General features: G+C 41.5%; 1 protein-coding gene across 1 annotated transcript in view; it reads left to right on the forward strand.

Annotated features, from left to right (window-relative positions):
* The first annotated feature begins 3,409 nt into the window (after positions 1-3,409).
* Positions 3,410-14,836, forward strand: part of LOC121571184 (adhesion G protein-coupled receptor A3-like) — a 50,763-nt gene continuing 39,336 nt past the window's right edge. Inside the window, exon 1 of the mRNA XM_041882535.2 lies at positions 3,410-4,565. Coding sequence (XP_041738469.2) covers positions 4,342-4,565 — 224 coding nt within the window. The 5' untranslated portion in view covers positions 3,410-4,341. The remainder of the gene's footprint in view (positions 4,566-14,836) is intronic.

The following is a 14,836-nucleotide window of genomic DNA, read 5'->3' on the forward strand; positions in this document are numbered from 1 at the left end:
TGAGGAAGGAAAAGTATGTGGATATATTGAAGCAACATCTCAAGACATCAGTCAGGAAGTTAAAGCTTGGTCGCAAATGTGTCTTCCAAATGGACAATGACGCCAAGCATACTTCCAAAGTTGTGGCAAAATGGCTTAAGGACAACAAAGTCAAGGTATTGGAGTGACTTGCCAAAACTATAGTTTGTTAACAAGACATTTGTTGAGTGGTTGAAAAAATTGTTTTAATGACTCCAACCTAAGTGTATGTAAACTTCCGACTTCCATTGGAACTCAGTCGGGGTCTCAGCTTACTGTTGAGAGATCGAATAGTAGAACATACAAGGTGCACGTTCGAAATGTGGTTATGCATCAGCAATTTTTCTCTTGTTTTGTAAGTCACTGACAATCACTCAATTAGCCATGTCAGCAAAAAAATTTAGATTGTAAATTAGTCTAGCAAGTTGTCTAAACTTGTAGTAATCTTGGCCAAATACTCACCGGGCACGTGCCAAGGATGAACCAGACTGACACCCCTTTGATTTTGTTAGTCACGCTCACTCAGATATCATTAACATGGCATAAGGCATGGCAAAATGTGTAGAATTGCAGGAAATTAGCTTTAAAATTGATACATTTTCTCTCCGCCCCATGGCTAAATTTGTAGAATGGAAGAAATCTTTCTTTAAAACTGCAAAAAGAATGATCTAGCCCATGGCAAAATGAGTAGAATTGCATGACATTTGTTATAAAGTTGCAAAATTCTCTCCGCCCCATGGCAAAATGTGTAGAACTGCAGAAAACATGATTTAAAAAGGCTGTATTTTCACTAAACCCAATGGCAAAATGTGTAGAATTGCAGGAAATTTACTTTAAAACACACATTTTTGCCTGGTTAAGTTGAGAAAAAGTTGTGTTCTTTGGTTGTAAACAGTTGTGTAAGCTACTTCTTGCACTTGGCAAGAGAAACTCATCTCGGGGAAGCGCATTACCATTCCTACATCAAATTACTGTAGCTAGCTATCTACAAATGCATGAACAAATTATCACGTGGACAGTTTGACAACCGCCGGCGCCAGACAAACTATTGTTACATGCCCTCGATTTGATAAGCGGCTGTTGCCGCACCCCATGCAAAGTTCGGGAACAGCGTCGTTCTATGCAAACAATTCCATTCAGGGCTGTTGGTTCTATTTGCCTACATGTAAGAAAGTCAACTCTCTTGTCAAATATTGAATGGTCAAGCAAGTAAGAATTGGTTCGTAGACTCGGAGTCCTCGCTCTTCACTACGGCTTGTTCACGATCGTTGACGTGAGCTAGCGCTGGGCAAATTCTATTTGTAGACAACAAAGATGTAGCCTAGTAAAAAGAAAGCATAGTTGTTAGATGAGGCTAATGTAGGCCTATGTATCTGTGAATCCACACATTGCTCATTAATCACTTGTTACCTGTCCTGCACCCTGGCTGAATTAGATATTTTTATATCATATTTTCATGAATGTATGAAGTTATATTTTACTTCACAAATGTGCTAATATGAGGTCATTGATTTAAAAAATAACCCAGAGAATGAAATTACATCTTGAATCTTTGGCATGTGACTAGTCATGTGTGCTTTATAGGGAGATTAAGATCTACTAATCAAATTAACAGTCAATGCTAGCCTTTACAGACATTCTTTGGACTATAGTGACAATTTGCATAGTTTATGTGTAATATAATAGGGATCAGTCCTGCATCTGAAGAAATATATTAATACAGTCATTTTACATGAGTCATATAACATTATTTTATGGATTTTGCTTATTATGTTACCTTATTTTGGTCTCTTTTTAGTCAATGTGGGTCCCCTGTAGCTCAGTTGGTAGAGCATGGCGCTTGCAACGCAAGGGTTGTGGGTTCGTTTCCCACGGGGCCAGTATGAAAATGTATGCACTCACTAACTGTAAGTCGCGCTGGATAAGAGCGTCTGCTAAATGACTAAAATGTAAATGTAAAATGTAATATTGAAGGCCACCCAAAATAAACCGCCCCTATCAATACCTTCATTGTGTCATCCTTGTTTTTGTCTTCATGAAGAAGGAAAATCTGTTACTAAAATGACTGTGGTCCATATGTTTGCATACAGCCTTCTTTTAGTGGACGTCAAAGCCCTGTGCGATCCTGAAATCAAGTCTAATGAAAGTAAAAGCTGTGTAGCCCAGGGGTATGAGGTTTCCTGTGATGACTGAGAAGTTACGCTGCTTGTCTGTCTTTCTGTATGTATATATGTCTGTCTGTCTGTCTGTCTGTCTGTCAGTCACTCTTCTAAAACCAAGCTGCCAATTGACCTGATCATAGCAAATATGAGGAAATCTGGCAACCCAACTCTGCCGAAATGTATTTATTTAGTTTCTATGGGCCCTACATGTCATAGGGCGGCAGGTAGCTTAGTGGTTAAGAGCGTTGTGCCAGTAACCGAAAGGTCGCTGGTTCTAATCCCCTGGCCGACTAGGTGAAAAATCTGTCGATGTACCCTTGAGCAAGGTACTTAACCCTAATTGCTCATGTAAGTCGCTCTGGATAAGAGCGTCTGCTAAATGAGTAAAATGTAATGAGTGTTATACAACGGTATTGTAGTACTGCATAAGTGAATTATTGTATGGTCTCTTCCTGTCTGACTGACTGGCTTTTCATGGCGATTGCCCATTACAAAGCTAGCCTGAACTTGTTTGAGAAGTGAAAAGAGGGCTTTGTGTGAAGGCACCCAGAAAGAGAGGAGATACAATGCTGGATGCACTAAAAGAGAGAAGGGGTGCATTGCAAAGTCCTACTTTTATTACATTTGAAAAGGAAATAATTGTTTAATTTTCTTGGCCACCTTGTTATCAAAGTAGACATGTGTAGCTAGGTAGATATGTGTAGTTATGCTATTATTACACTAGTAACAACAATGTAGTATTGTTATATTGTTACATTTTTTTTTTTTTATGCTGTAACAATGTTGTTACTGTATTTATTGCAGTATTACTAGTATAGTATGTAAAGTGTTACCAAATGTATTTTATCCAAGTCATCTGCCAACAAATCTGGTAGACAACAGTATGTAAATACTAAATGGGCTACATATCCAAATCAACAAGTTTGTTTGGTCTCAGGAATGCTCAAAAGTTCAATGACCAATCCTGGATGATATTTTTCACAAAAAAATTCTAGGCAATTCATAAGACAATATTTTCCATGAAATGTAAAACAAATAGCCAACCTATCAACTGTATGGAGAGGCGTCGTTTGAAGTATAACTGCTGATGTAAGTGCAACATTATGCTTTTTCTAGACAGTATTGTCTTACTTATTTGTATTAACGGTAGATCAAACGTAAACCTGCTCAGATAGAATCGGAGAAAGAGGCGGTCTTTATAGAGTGACGTCAGTGGGTGGAATTGCAACATGGAGCCCGGGGCAGGACTGTGGGAGAAGAGTTCTCAATGGAAAGAAAGCCAAGGAGTACTTTCAGAGAGAGGGAGACGTGGTCACTCCAATTGAAAGTCAAGGACAGCAATTCTGGATATTTACTCAAACTTGGAAGGGACCCACTTTAACTCAGATTTAAACACAAGATTACTGACTAACTCGGAATGGGATTATGTTTCTTGCTTTCGTTTTTTTAGGAGATGTCCCATGATTTCCTTTTGCACCAACAACAGGAGTCGATGGGCGCCACTAAAGTGAAAAGTTGCTTACAGCTGTTTTAGTTAGTTGTAATGCTGTTTAAGTGTCCCAGTCTACGTCTCTCGGGATCAGTTATCTTAAGGAGAACGTTTTTAAAGCTAAGGCGTGATCAAATTTCCTGAAATTAGAGTGTGTTATCTTGGGATGACTGCAGCTGTCTCTTGGTGGAGTAGGCAAATTCTCAATTAGATCCGCGCTATTGGCAACAAAGAACACATTTTCTCAATCGTTGAAGTTACATTGTGTAACCCAGAAATATCGTTACAATTACAAGTGAACAGTTGTTTTATCTTTTTTTCGTAAGGCTGCAAAGACTTTATGACGAAATGGAATTATAAATCGTGTTGTTTGGCAAACAAAGGATGTACAGACCCTCTCTCGGATTGATTGACGCCGAACACATTAATCGAAACCTTTGCAAGAAATGGAGAAGGAAATCCAAATCCACATTATAGTGGACAAGATGTTTGCAACATGACTAAAACTGTCCGGGTATTCTAAGGGACGTTTTGGCTTACCCTATTTACAGAAAGAGCCTGGCCATTTTATAGTACACACACAAATCCCAGCCTTCTGCGCTACTTGATATTAATATATTATTTTCTTTCCAATGCTACAGTAGCCTAATTATCTTGGAATATATTTTGAAAATGAGGGTATGTGCAGTTGATTTGTTGCAATTGTTATTTGTTTTGCTACTCGGAGGCAATGGCTCTGCGGTATCATCTGACTGTAAATCATATGACGAACGTTCAAAAAGCGCAGGGAAAAGCACACCGTCGGTGGCCACGGCGGATAGGAAAGTGGTCTGCAGCAATATGGAACTCCATCAGGTGTTACCCCAGGACTCCTTTCCCAACAGAACAGTCACTTTGTAAGTATAAATCAATAGGCCTGTTTGGCAACAACAAAATAATGACGATGCTGTCCCCTTGTTTGGAACAGCTTGGGCACACAGAAAGAACCATGCTGCCAAATATTTGCCTTGCTTATTACCTGCAATTTATTGTCTGTTGGGCCTGTGTATTGAGAAACCTATTCAACTTTCAGGCTAACACAATATTTATTTGTATTTTTACGTATGACTATTGATAAGTGAGGGTCTAACTGAGGTCATGCATAATTCTTCCAATAGGCTAAAGCCAACTATATATTGTTGGTTCTAGTCTGACCTTGTTGGGGTTAATCACTATCTGCTGATGATTTCAACTACTGACATACATATACTGTACATTACAGCTCAAATATAGTTACCATGTCCATAACAAAGGACTTTTGTAGTCCCGTGTAGCTCAGTTGGTAGAGCATGGCGTTTGCAACGCCAGGGTTGTGGGTTCGTTTCCCACGGGGGACCAGTATAAAAAAAAATGTATGCACTCACTAATTGTAAGTCGCTCTGGATAAGAGCGTCTGCTAAATGACGTAAAGATGCAGAGGTCACTATTTGTAGCTGTGTTGTCACCTCCACATCCGTCCCTTGTCAGCTGCATACACTAATAGTATCCTTTACATATAAACCGTATGTAACAGATGTCATTGTCATGTCACACTATAATCTAGTCCTGTATGATGAAAATGTCTTAGACCAAAATACCTTTTCATAATTGTAAATGTAGTATATAATTGTATGGCATCCAAAGGGTGTTTATATAGGCATTTTTTAAACGTTTTTGTTCGTTTTGGACTTAGGCATGGGGTTATTTAGGCTGTTCTGGCACACATTTCTTTCTCGAGGCATCCGAAGCCGGTAGCCGAAGTGGTCAACAGTAGGGCTTCTTCAATGAATTGCCTGTTGTCATTTAATGAGAGATGACTCGTCCTCATGCAAAACATTTCACTTGAGAAGCACTGCACCAAACATCTTAGTCAGATGCAAAATTGCGCAACTAAGATCTCGTGAAAAACGTTAAAATTAATGACAGATTTCTTGAGTTATCTTAGATTAATTCTAAATGGACAAACAGCACTATTGACGCTTTTTTCTCCTTTTTCAAGCGAAGGTCTTTTACCGGAGTATGCTAGTACTTCAGCCGAACTGAAGCATGCTGATACCTTAAGCCCGTATTGCCAGATGGCCAGTCCGCCCCTGGGCTAAGCAGACATGCAGTGAGAGTTATTGTTGAAGGCATCTAATGTGTGGTTGGTAACAGTTTTGTATTTCATGTCATTGCCACAACATATGCGATGCATGCAGCTGTTTGTATAATGCAACCACACTGTGCATACCATTAAACCACCGCAGCCTATTGCACATGCAGTCACCCCGATGGAGACAAGACTGAAGCAGTGTTTTTGAGTCTACACTAGCCAAGAACATCAGTTCCTTACACCAGTACTCTACAATTGCCTTGGAATGGCCTATAAGATGGAAACAGCACAAACCGTCAATCTGTTACCAAACTTTGTATCCGCACTGTTCTTCATTCTTCAAGTAAATGTGTTTTTGTAAAATTTTCTGTGGAATTTGTTAAAAGTAGGCCTTGTGCATAGACAGTTGCTTTTCCAGCATACTTTTTAAGTTCTTCCAAAGAAGCTTGTCTTTCCTCAAGGATTATTTAGCTACTTTCACTTGGCCTGACGTTGGTTAAGTAAGTGACTGATTGAGATATTATTACCTCCGTCATGGTATGTGATATTTCTGTATGCGTTAAAATAGGCTGAACCGCTTGGAGGGCCATCATTTTGTTCTGCCCGACAGTGATTGATTGGGAAGGGAAACATATTCCTCATGTCTTGAGCATTGAACCAAGCTCCATGATTTAAGGTCTGAAAGATGGCCACCGCAGACCAAGAGGGATAATTAAGTTCTCAGGCATTCCTATGGGTTTCCCACTAAACTTCCCATGGGTCTCTTAATGTTTTTGTAAACAGATTTCAGGAATAATGTGGGTAGGTCTTCAGGGTTTCAAGGTCTTCGTCAAATAGACTCGCTGCAACTCTGTCCAAATGAGTGACCATGAAACTGAGCTCTCCTTTTAACCGCTACATTTGGGTGGTGTTTATTTACGGCCTGTAAAATCGTCAGGCCTCTCCCGGAGATGTGGTGGTCTAGGGGCTGGTTTACAACCTCTCTCGGTGTCCTGCCGAAGGGTTGACAGCGGTCTGGACTAGTGAAAAATCGATATAGTTACATATCAGGATATTATTTTAGACGATGTATAGTTTTGACAATATCACAATATAATTTTTGCGCTAGTTGGCTGTACCTGCACCAAAACTCCAGTATTTTTCCTTTATAGCTTGTTCTCCATCTTCTTTTAAAATAGGGAGCCAATTTGTTTTCAGCACTTTTATTTCCATGACTGATCAAAATTATTTTTCTTATGGCTCTTTCTTGTCCCTCTGCAGCAGAAATATGGTGAGCAATATGTTTCGAACATTGAATCGCAATAAAATCACAGTATCGAACAGCAATACATATAGTGTAGAATTGTGAGAATCGAGTGTCTTGATAATATCGTATCATGAGGTCCCTGGCAATTCCCAGCTCTAGTCTAGACACAGTGGGCCTGGACTGGCCCGATCACAGGCATGGTCCCTGCTGTTCTGCTCGACCTTCCCTGACCCTGAAAATCAATCACTTCCCCCTACCTGGACACTGTAGGTCCCAGCCCTTTTTGCTCTGTGAGAGCAACAAGTTCACTCTGCCCTCCTGGCCCCAAAAGCTAAAGTTGTGAGGAGAGAAAGCGCCGGAAACAAAGTTGATATTGTAAGGAAATCCAACCTTAATCTAAAACATTTGGATAGTATTCTGTTTGTTGATCAATTGACTACCAACAAGATAGTTCTTTAACTTCTGGTTGAGCACACCCCAGAAAATGATTGTTTTGTGGACTTTTCAACTTTTCCCCAGTGAATTTACTATGTCAAGATGTCCTATGACAGACTCACCATTGTGGGTAAATACATGTTTGTTGGTTTTAGTGTTAGATCACCACCATTATCTCAGGCCAATCGTTTATTTATCTAGAGTTACCTCTGGCTTGTGAAGATAATGGACGTTTCTGGACAGAGTTGACGCAATCTTATCCAGCCTTAACTCCTAAACCACAGGTCTGGGGTCTGCTAAACAATCATAACATGTTCTAAATGTGTTGATTTGGTGCATCGTTGCCATGGGTTCCCTTTCCAGACTTGTTATTTGGGACATTTGAAATAGTCTATTGACACGCCTGCTTCTCTGCAAATTAAAGACTTGGTCCGATGCAGTGATTCAACTTGTGTAATTAGAGCCCAGTAATCATAATCGACCTTCCCTCTCTTTGACCCACACACTTCCTGTTTCTTGTCTGAATTGAAACTGAGCAGTTCTCTGAATGAAACAAAGTAACTAAGACAAGTTGGACATTTTCTTCAATCATCAACAAAAATCTTGTAGACATTTTGGTCAGTGTAACTAATCACTCCAATTTAGAACAATGTTACAATTGGCCATCGTTTGAAATTGAAATGGTTGGAAGAGTTTGATTGGCTTAAAAGTCAAGCTCCTTTGTGCTTATAGGGAGTGTATTTGGCGACCCTGTTGTGGAATGCATCCAGTTCTCCAGCGTGGCTCTCTCTGGGTTCAGGCTGCTGAATGCCTCTCTGTCGAGAAAGGATGAGTGCTGTATTCCCAGCATTTGCACTCCAACTGATACTGCATGCCAAAGTAATCCGAGAGGAAATGACAAATGCGTTGACACAAACAGCTCTGTCAGAAAAGAGTTGTGCAAAATCAAGCCTGCTGCGTTTATAACCTTTGCCCCTTTCTTCCGCACAGTGGGCTAATTTCATGTGTGTCGTGTGAAGAGCGAATATAAACTCAGCAAAAAAAAACTGTCAACTGCGTTTATTTTCAGCAAACTTAACATTTGTAAATATTTGTATGAACATAACAAGATTCAACAACTGAGACATAAACTGAACAAGTTCCACAGACATGTAACTAACAGAAATGGAATAATGTGTCCCTGTCCAAATCAAAAGTAACAGTCAGTATCTGGTGTGGCCACCAGCTGCATTAAGTACTGCAGTGCATCTCCTCCTCATGGACTGCTCCAGATTTGCCAGTTCTTGCTGTGAGATGTTACCCCACTCTTCCACCAAGGCACCTGCAATTCCTGGACATTTCTGGGGGGAATGGCCCTAGCCCTCTCCCTCCGATCCAACAGGTCCTAGACGTGCTCAATGGGATTGAGATCCGGGCTCTTCGCTGGCCATGGCAGAACACTGACATTCTTGTCTTGCAGGAAATCACGCACAGAACAAGCAGTATGGCTGGTGGCATTGTCATGCTGGAGGGTCATGTCAGGATGAGCCTGCAGGAAGGGTACCACATGAGGGAGGTGGATGTCTTCCCTGTAACGCACAGCGTTGAGATTGCCTGCAATGACAACAAGCTCAGTCCGATGATGCCGTGACACACCGCCCCAGACCATGACGGACCCTCCACCTCCAGAGTACAGGCCTCGGTGTAACGCTCATTCCTTCGACGATAAATGCGAATCCGACCATCAACCCTGGTGAGACAAAACCGCGACTCGTCAATGAAGAGCACTTTTTGCCAGTCCTGTCTGGTCCAGCGACGGTGGGTTTGTGCCCATAGGCGACGTTGTTGCCGGTGATGACTGGTGAGGACCTGCCTTACAACAGGCCTACAAGCCCTCAGTCCAGCCTCTTTCAGCCTATTGCGGACAGTCTGAGCACTGATGGATGGATTGTACGTTCCTGGTGTAACTTGGGCAGTTGTTGTTGCCATCCTGTACCTGTCCCGCAGGTGTGATGTTCGGATGTACCGATCCTGTGCAGGTGTTGTTACACGTGGTCTGCCACTGCGAGGACGATCAGCTGTCCGTCCTGTCTCCCTGTAGCGCTGTCTTAGGCGTCTCACAGGAGGCCACATTTGCAGTCCTCATGCCTCCTTGCGGCATGCCTAAGGCATGTTCATGCAGATGAGCAGGGACCCTGGGCATCTTTCCTTTGGTGTCCTAAGTTTTCATAACTGTGACCTTAGTTGCCTACCGTCTGTAAGCTGTTAGTGTCTTAACGACCGTTCCACAGGTGCATGTTCATTAATTGTTTATGGTTCATTGAACAAGCATGGGAAACAGTGTTTAAACCCTTTACAATGAGGATCTGTGAAGTTATTTGGATTTTTACAAATTATCTTTGAAAGACAAGGTCCTGAAAAAGGGACGTTTCTTTTTTTGCTGAGTTTATGTGCAACTGCATGTGTGTTAGGCTGAACCTGTTCATGTTTCAGCCTATATTAGCACAGCGTGGAACCATATATAAGCCTGCTGTTCTTGGTGTACAGCAACAGTAGAGCTCGTATTTCTTCGAGAGACTTGTTGAGTGTCAATGGGATCCTTCCTAGCAGGCACCTGTGCTTGACTATCAACTCAAATTGTATTTGTTACATACGCGTCTTTAGCAGATGTTATTGCGGGTGTAGTGAAATGCTTGTAGCCCAGAGTCCACCTCCACCAAGGAGTGTGGGATTGATGTCAGGAAGAGACAGGGTTTCCTCGTACTGCAGGAAAAGCCAGTGTAATTTGACAACACAGTCAACAGCAGTAATTGCACGGTTCGCAGCAGGGAATCATGGGGGACGGCCCGGTATGCGTCCAGTTTCCTGAAGACTTAACCTGCAGTGAATGCCATTGGACCATGTTTTTAGAATGGAGTAGCTTACTCAGAATAGTTTGACTTGAGACTTGCTGTAAAATACATTTATATTAAAATGTTAAATGTAAAACATATGACAAAGACAAGGGCTGTGACGATACCAGTATCGCAATATTTATTTTCAGGTCAAAAATGAAAACACGAAGGAGACCAAACTCTTTGGTCTCGGAAAATAAATAAATGTGACTCTGGATGACAACATGTTCGTTTCCAACAGTAGGGCTGCTTTCCTAAAGAAGTTAAATCCACTTTGTGTTTTGTTTCCTTGCCACGATACTAACAAGTATCACAATACTGGTATCGTCCCGGCCCTAGCAAAGACAAGTAATTTATAGACCTACAGATGCACATTCTCTTACCTCTATATTTGATATTGTCTTTTCAATTTGAGTGTGCTGAATTTAAAATTGCTGTGGAATCTGAAGGTAGAATCCTTCTGTCGTTCGTTTGATTTATTTAGCTGCTCCTACATGCTCCTCCTAAAAAGCGAAGTTGGCAGGCCGGCAGCCTTTGAAGTGCTTGTGGAACTAGTACCCAGGAGTACGCTGTCATGCATGTCCGGTGGCGAGAAAGGTTTGTTTTGCTTTTCAGCCAAGCATTTGGGTTAAAGCAACGCTCTCCGTGTTTCCCTTTGCTGTTGTGTGATGTTTGGAGAAGATAACAAAATCCCAAAGGTCATTCAGGGACCGGCGGTTGAGTGTTCACAGCCAAGCAGCTCACAACCTCTCATTACGCACTCAGACCTGTTAAGCATTTGGTTTGCCAGACCATACGTGGGCCTCAAGTTGATTCAAGCATAGGCTATACATTTGTCTTATGTATGTGCATCTGAATATCCGTACAAGGACATGGGCCTTCCTGTTTGTGTATCTGGAAGGCCCCAGTTCTTGGTTTCTATTCATTTGGCTGTCAGCCCTGTAATTGGTTGTTGGCACCGTGTATACCTAAAGGATCTGTAAGGTGACCATTTTCTATACGTTCTTATACTGTGGCTTACTGGAATTGAAAGGGGATATTTTCAGGCTTGTAACTGCGGGAGAGTGACACAGCATATTTGGTGCTTGAATGAAAGTGTCCTTTTCAGCTCTGGCCTAACAAAAGTTAATTCTTTCAAAGACGAGGCCTTTGTCTTCCAAATGGGAGACAGTGGTCAGGCCTTAATTTTGCAGAAGACACTTCCAGGTCATAACTTAATTAAGGACTAATCAATGGCAAATTTCGGATAGTATCCTTATGGTCTCCCAAGCTACAATTGAGCCTTACAAGTGCCTGCCCTTATATCGGAATCAGTTACTTTTGATGAATGTTCATAGTTTTCCCTTGGTAATAAAAATATTGACAGCTAAAAGTAAGGCTCCTCTGAAGCTCAGCAACACTACAGCTATTGACCCCTCCTTTTGTTTCACCAGCAGAACCCTGATATCCCTTTCATAATTTAAAAACAATTTTTTAGTCATTTAGCAGACGCTCTTATCCAGAGCGATTTACAGGAGCAATTAGGGTTAAGTGCCTTGCTCAAGGACACATGGACAGATTTTTCACCTAGTCTGCTCTGGAATTAGAACCAGCGACCTTTCAGTCGCTGGCACAACGCTCTTATCCACTAAGCTACCTGCCGCATAAAGACGTTTTTCCGCCAACTTTACCATACCGCCAACTATTTTCCGCCTTTTCCTTTCTGAAAGGTATTGCCAGTATCAAAGCCGAAACAATTATTTCTGCCTAAGACCTAGTAATCATTTCGGTAAACTTCTGCCTACGGCTTAGTGTGAAACGTAGCTGTAATGCTGAGGCGCCATCGGCACGCACTATGCTCTTAAACTCTTGATGGTTGCTAAACCAAGCATGCACTGTTTTCTTAACCAGTACTTGATGGATCCATAAAGAATTACTGCGGGAATAAATATCACTGAATGATGAAAATATTGGACTAAAGTAGGTTAATGCAATTGAAGGCATGTATCAAATAGTTGCTTACTGAAACTCCCAAAGTCATCCAATCGTAGTAATACGTTCTAAGCAATAGCCTACCCGCGTGTGGTCAACGCCATCGCGCTGCTTTGACACAAGCGTGGGGACTCGTCTTGACAAGTCAATCAATGTCAGCTTTTGGTTTTCATTGAATCTCCGTTTGGATATTGGTTAGGCTATAATTAGGCTAGGGAAATGTTAGCTACTGTACGTTGAGGTGAAGCTGCTCATGGTCATCTTGTCTAGTTGGCTCATTTATGAAAACCATTTGCCAAAATGTAGTTTAACAAGTGGATTATTTTGCTCTTCACTCGCAGTGGCTTAGTAGCGTAGGCCTACTCCTGACCAAAAGCCTGTGACTTCACTGATTTGACTCAATCAATGTGACTTTGTTTCACTGAATCTCTATCTGTATAGGCTATTTGGTTAATTGGTTTCTATTTGGTTAATTGGTTATAGCTCATCTATTCGTTTGCTCATCTATCACTGATCAGAAACATTTAGCATGCAATAATATAGCCTATTATTTAGCTCGATAGCGTAAAGGCAACTCCAAAAGCCAGCGGAGGTTGTGAAATATGAACAGGAGACTCACATGCTTTTGAAAATAGGATTGCTATTATTTTCTATCGGTATCATGATGAAGATACTCTCAATGTAAGACCCTACACCTGCTCCCTAACAAAGTGGAGTGAGGGTAGGAAAGAGACGAAAAGCATGGGCTTGGGCTCTGTTTTAAAATACATTTTAAAACATTTTTGTATATGACAGCGGTTCCACACGTTCCCATGACACAAGTTGTGTGGGAAAAATATTATTTGTATTTTATTCTGTTATATTCTTACTACAAAATATGTGTGTTGACCGTGATCGGGGTAGGGGTGTCTTGTCTGTTTAATGAACAAAATAATTAACAATTGATTTCATTCATTTGGACGTAACATAATTCAACTCTATACCATTCTATTGTTTTGAAAATACTTTTTATTAGTCTTATGTTTCTTAGGACCTGCCTAGACAAATTAATAATGGGTTTGTTTTTGACGGTGTATATTCAATGGATTTAGTGCCCCGTGTAGCTCAGTTGGTAGAGCATGACGCTTGCAACGCCAGGGTTGTGGGTTCGATTCCCACGGGGGGCCAGTATGAAAAATGTATGCACTCACTAACTGTAAGTCGCTCTGGATAAGAGCATCTGCTAAATGACTAAAATGTAAAATGATTTATTAAAGTGGACACCCACCCACATCTGCACACCACTACTACCACTCGATGATGGCATGTGCACTAGAGGTATAACAAGGTGTATGCAGGCAAGAATGTGGTAAAAATGTTTTGTAAGGGGGTCAAATAAACATTGCCCAATTTATTTTATTTTATTTTTTACAGGCAAAATACCATAAATCCTATGGGAAGGTAGTATGAGAGTCACTTTAGGAGGGGTTTTATGAGCTCAACTGCAGTCAGAAACTTCTTACCCCTGTGTTTCTAAAGGGTTATGGCTCTAAAGTGTTGAGAGAGCACCAGTTGACTTTTCTTGCCTACTGCCTTTGAGGGGGTTGTATAGTGGCTGGCTTTTTTACTCAATCCCTGGTTAACTTTGTGCTTTAACCTGAGGCTGGTGCAATTCAAAGGCTGGATTTTCTCATGCAAAAAGAGTGCAAACCTAGCTTCAAGACTGAGAGGCCCCTTCTGGGAAAGAATAACTGTAATATAGATTGTGTTTTTGTCTTTGAATTCTTTGCTTCACTCCAAGAGCGCGCAAAGAACAGAATTATCACAATGGGTTTGGTGAAATGTTGGTCAAACAATGGAGATGGTTGGGTTTGATGTCAAAGTTTGTGTGATTATAGGCTACAATTCTTGTGATTTTCAGTCCCTAGTACATTAGTGCATATTACGTGAGATTTGTGTGGATCCCACTGCTCTTTGTTCCTGGCTCTTGCTCAAGGCGGTTTTATCTTTGCATCAAGATAAGGGTGGTTCCCCTCCTCTGCCCCTGAGCCCTGAGGAATTTAACAGGGCAGACACTCAGGAAGCTATTAGTCAAATGGGAGACGGAGACAACCTACAGGTGGTGCTGATTTCAGATGCTAAGTACGCTTCTAGTGTGACACTCCGAATGCAGACACCTATTCCCTCTCAGACATATAGACGCTCCCAGACGTATATAGACGCTCCCAGACGTATATAGACGCTCCCAGACGTATATAGACGCTCCCAGACGTATATAGACGCTCCCAGACGTATATAGACGCTTCCAGACGTATAGAGACGCTCACAGACGTAAACACTCCCAGACGCAAACGTAAACTGAGAAGCAGACACTTGTCTCTAGGCACTTGCCCTCTGCAGATCAAACACATTGTGAATTGGTCAATGGTGTCTAGACTGCCACAAGATTGTCCACCTTTTCTAGATATGGTTCTTCAGTGCATGATTTACAGTTGAAGTCGGAAGTTTACATACACTTAGGTTGGAGTCCCAGGGTTGTGGGTTCGATTCCCA

Source organism: Coregonus clupeaformis, chromosome 8 (genome assembly GCF_020615455.1).
Source record: "Coregonus clupeaformis isolate EN_2021a chromosome 8, ASM2061545v1, whole genome shotgun sequence".
NCBI classification, from domain to species: Eukaryota; Metazoa; Chordata; class Actinopteri; order Salmoniformes; family Salmonidae; genus Coregonus; species Coregonus clupeaformis.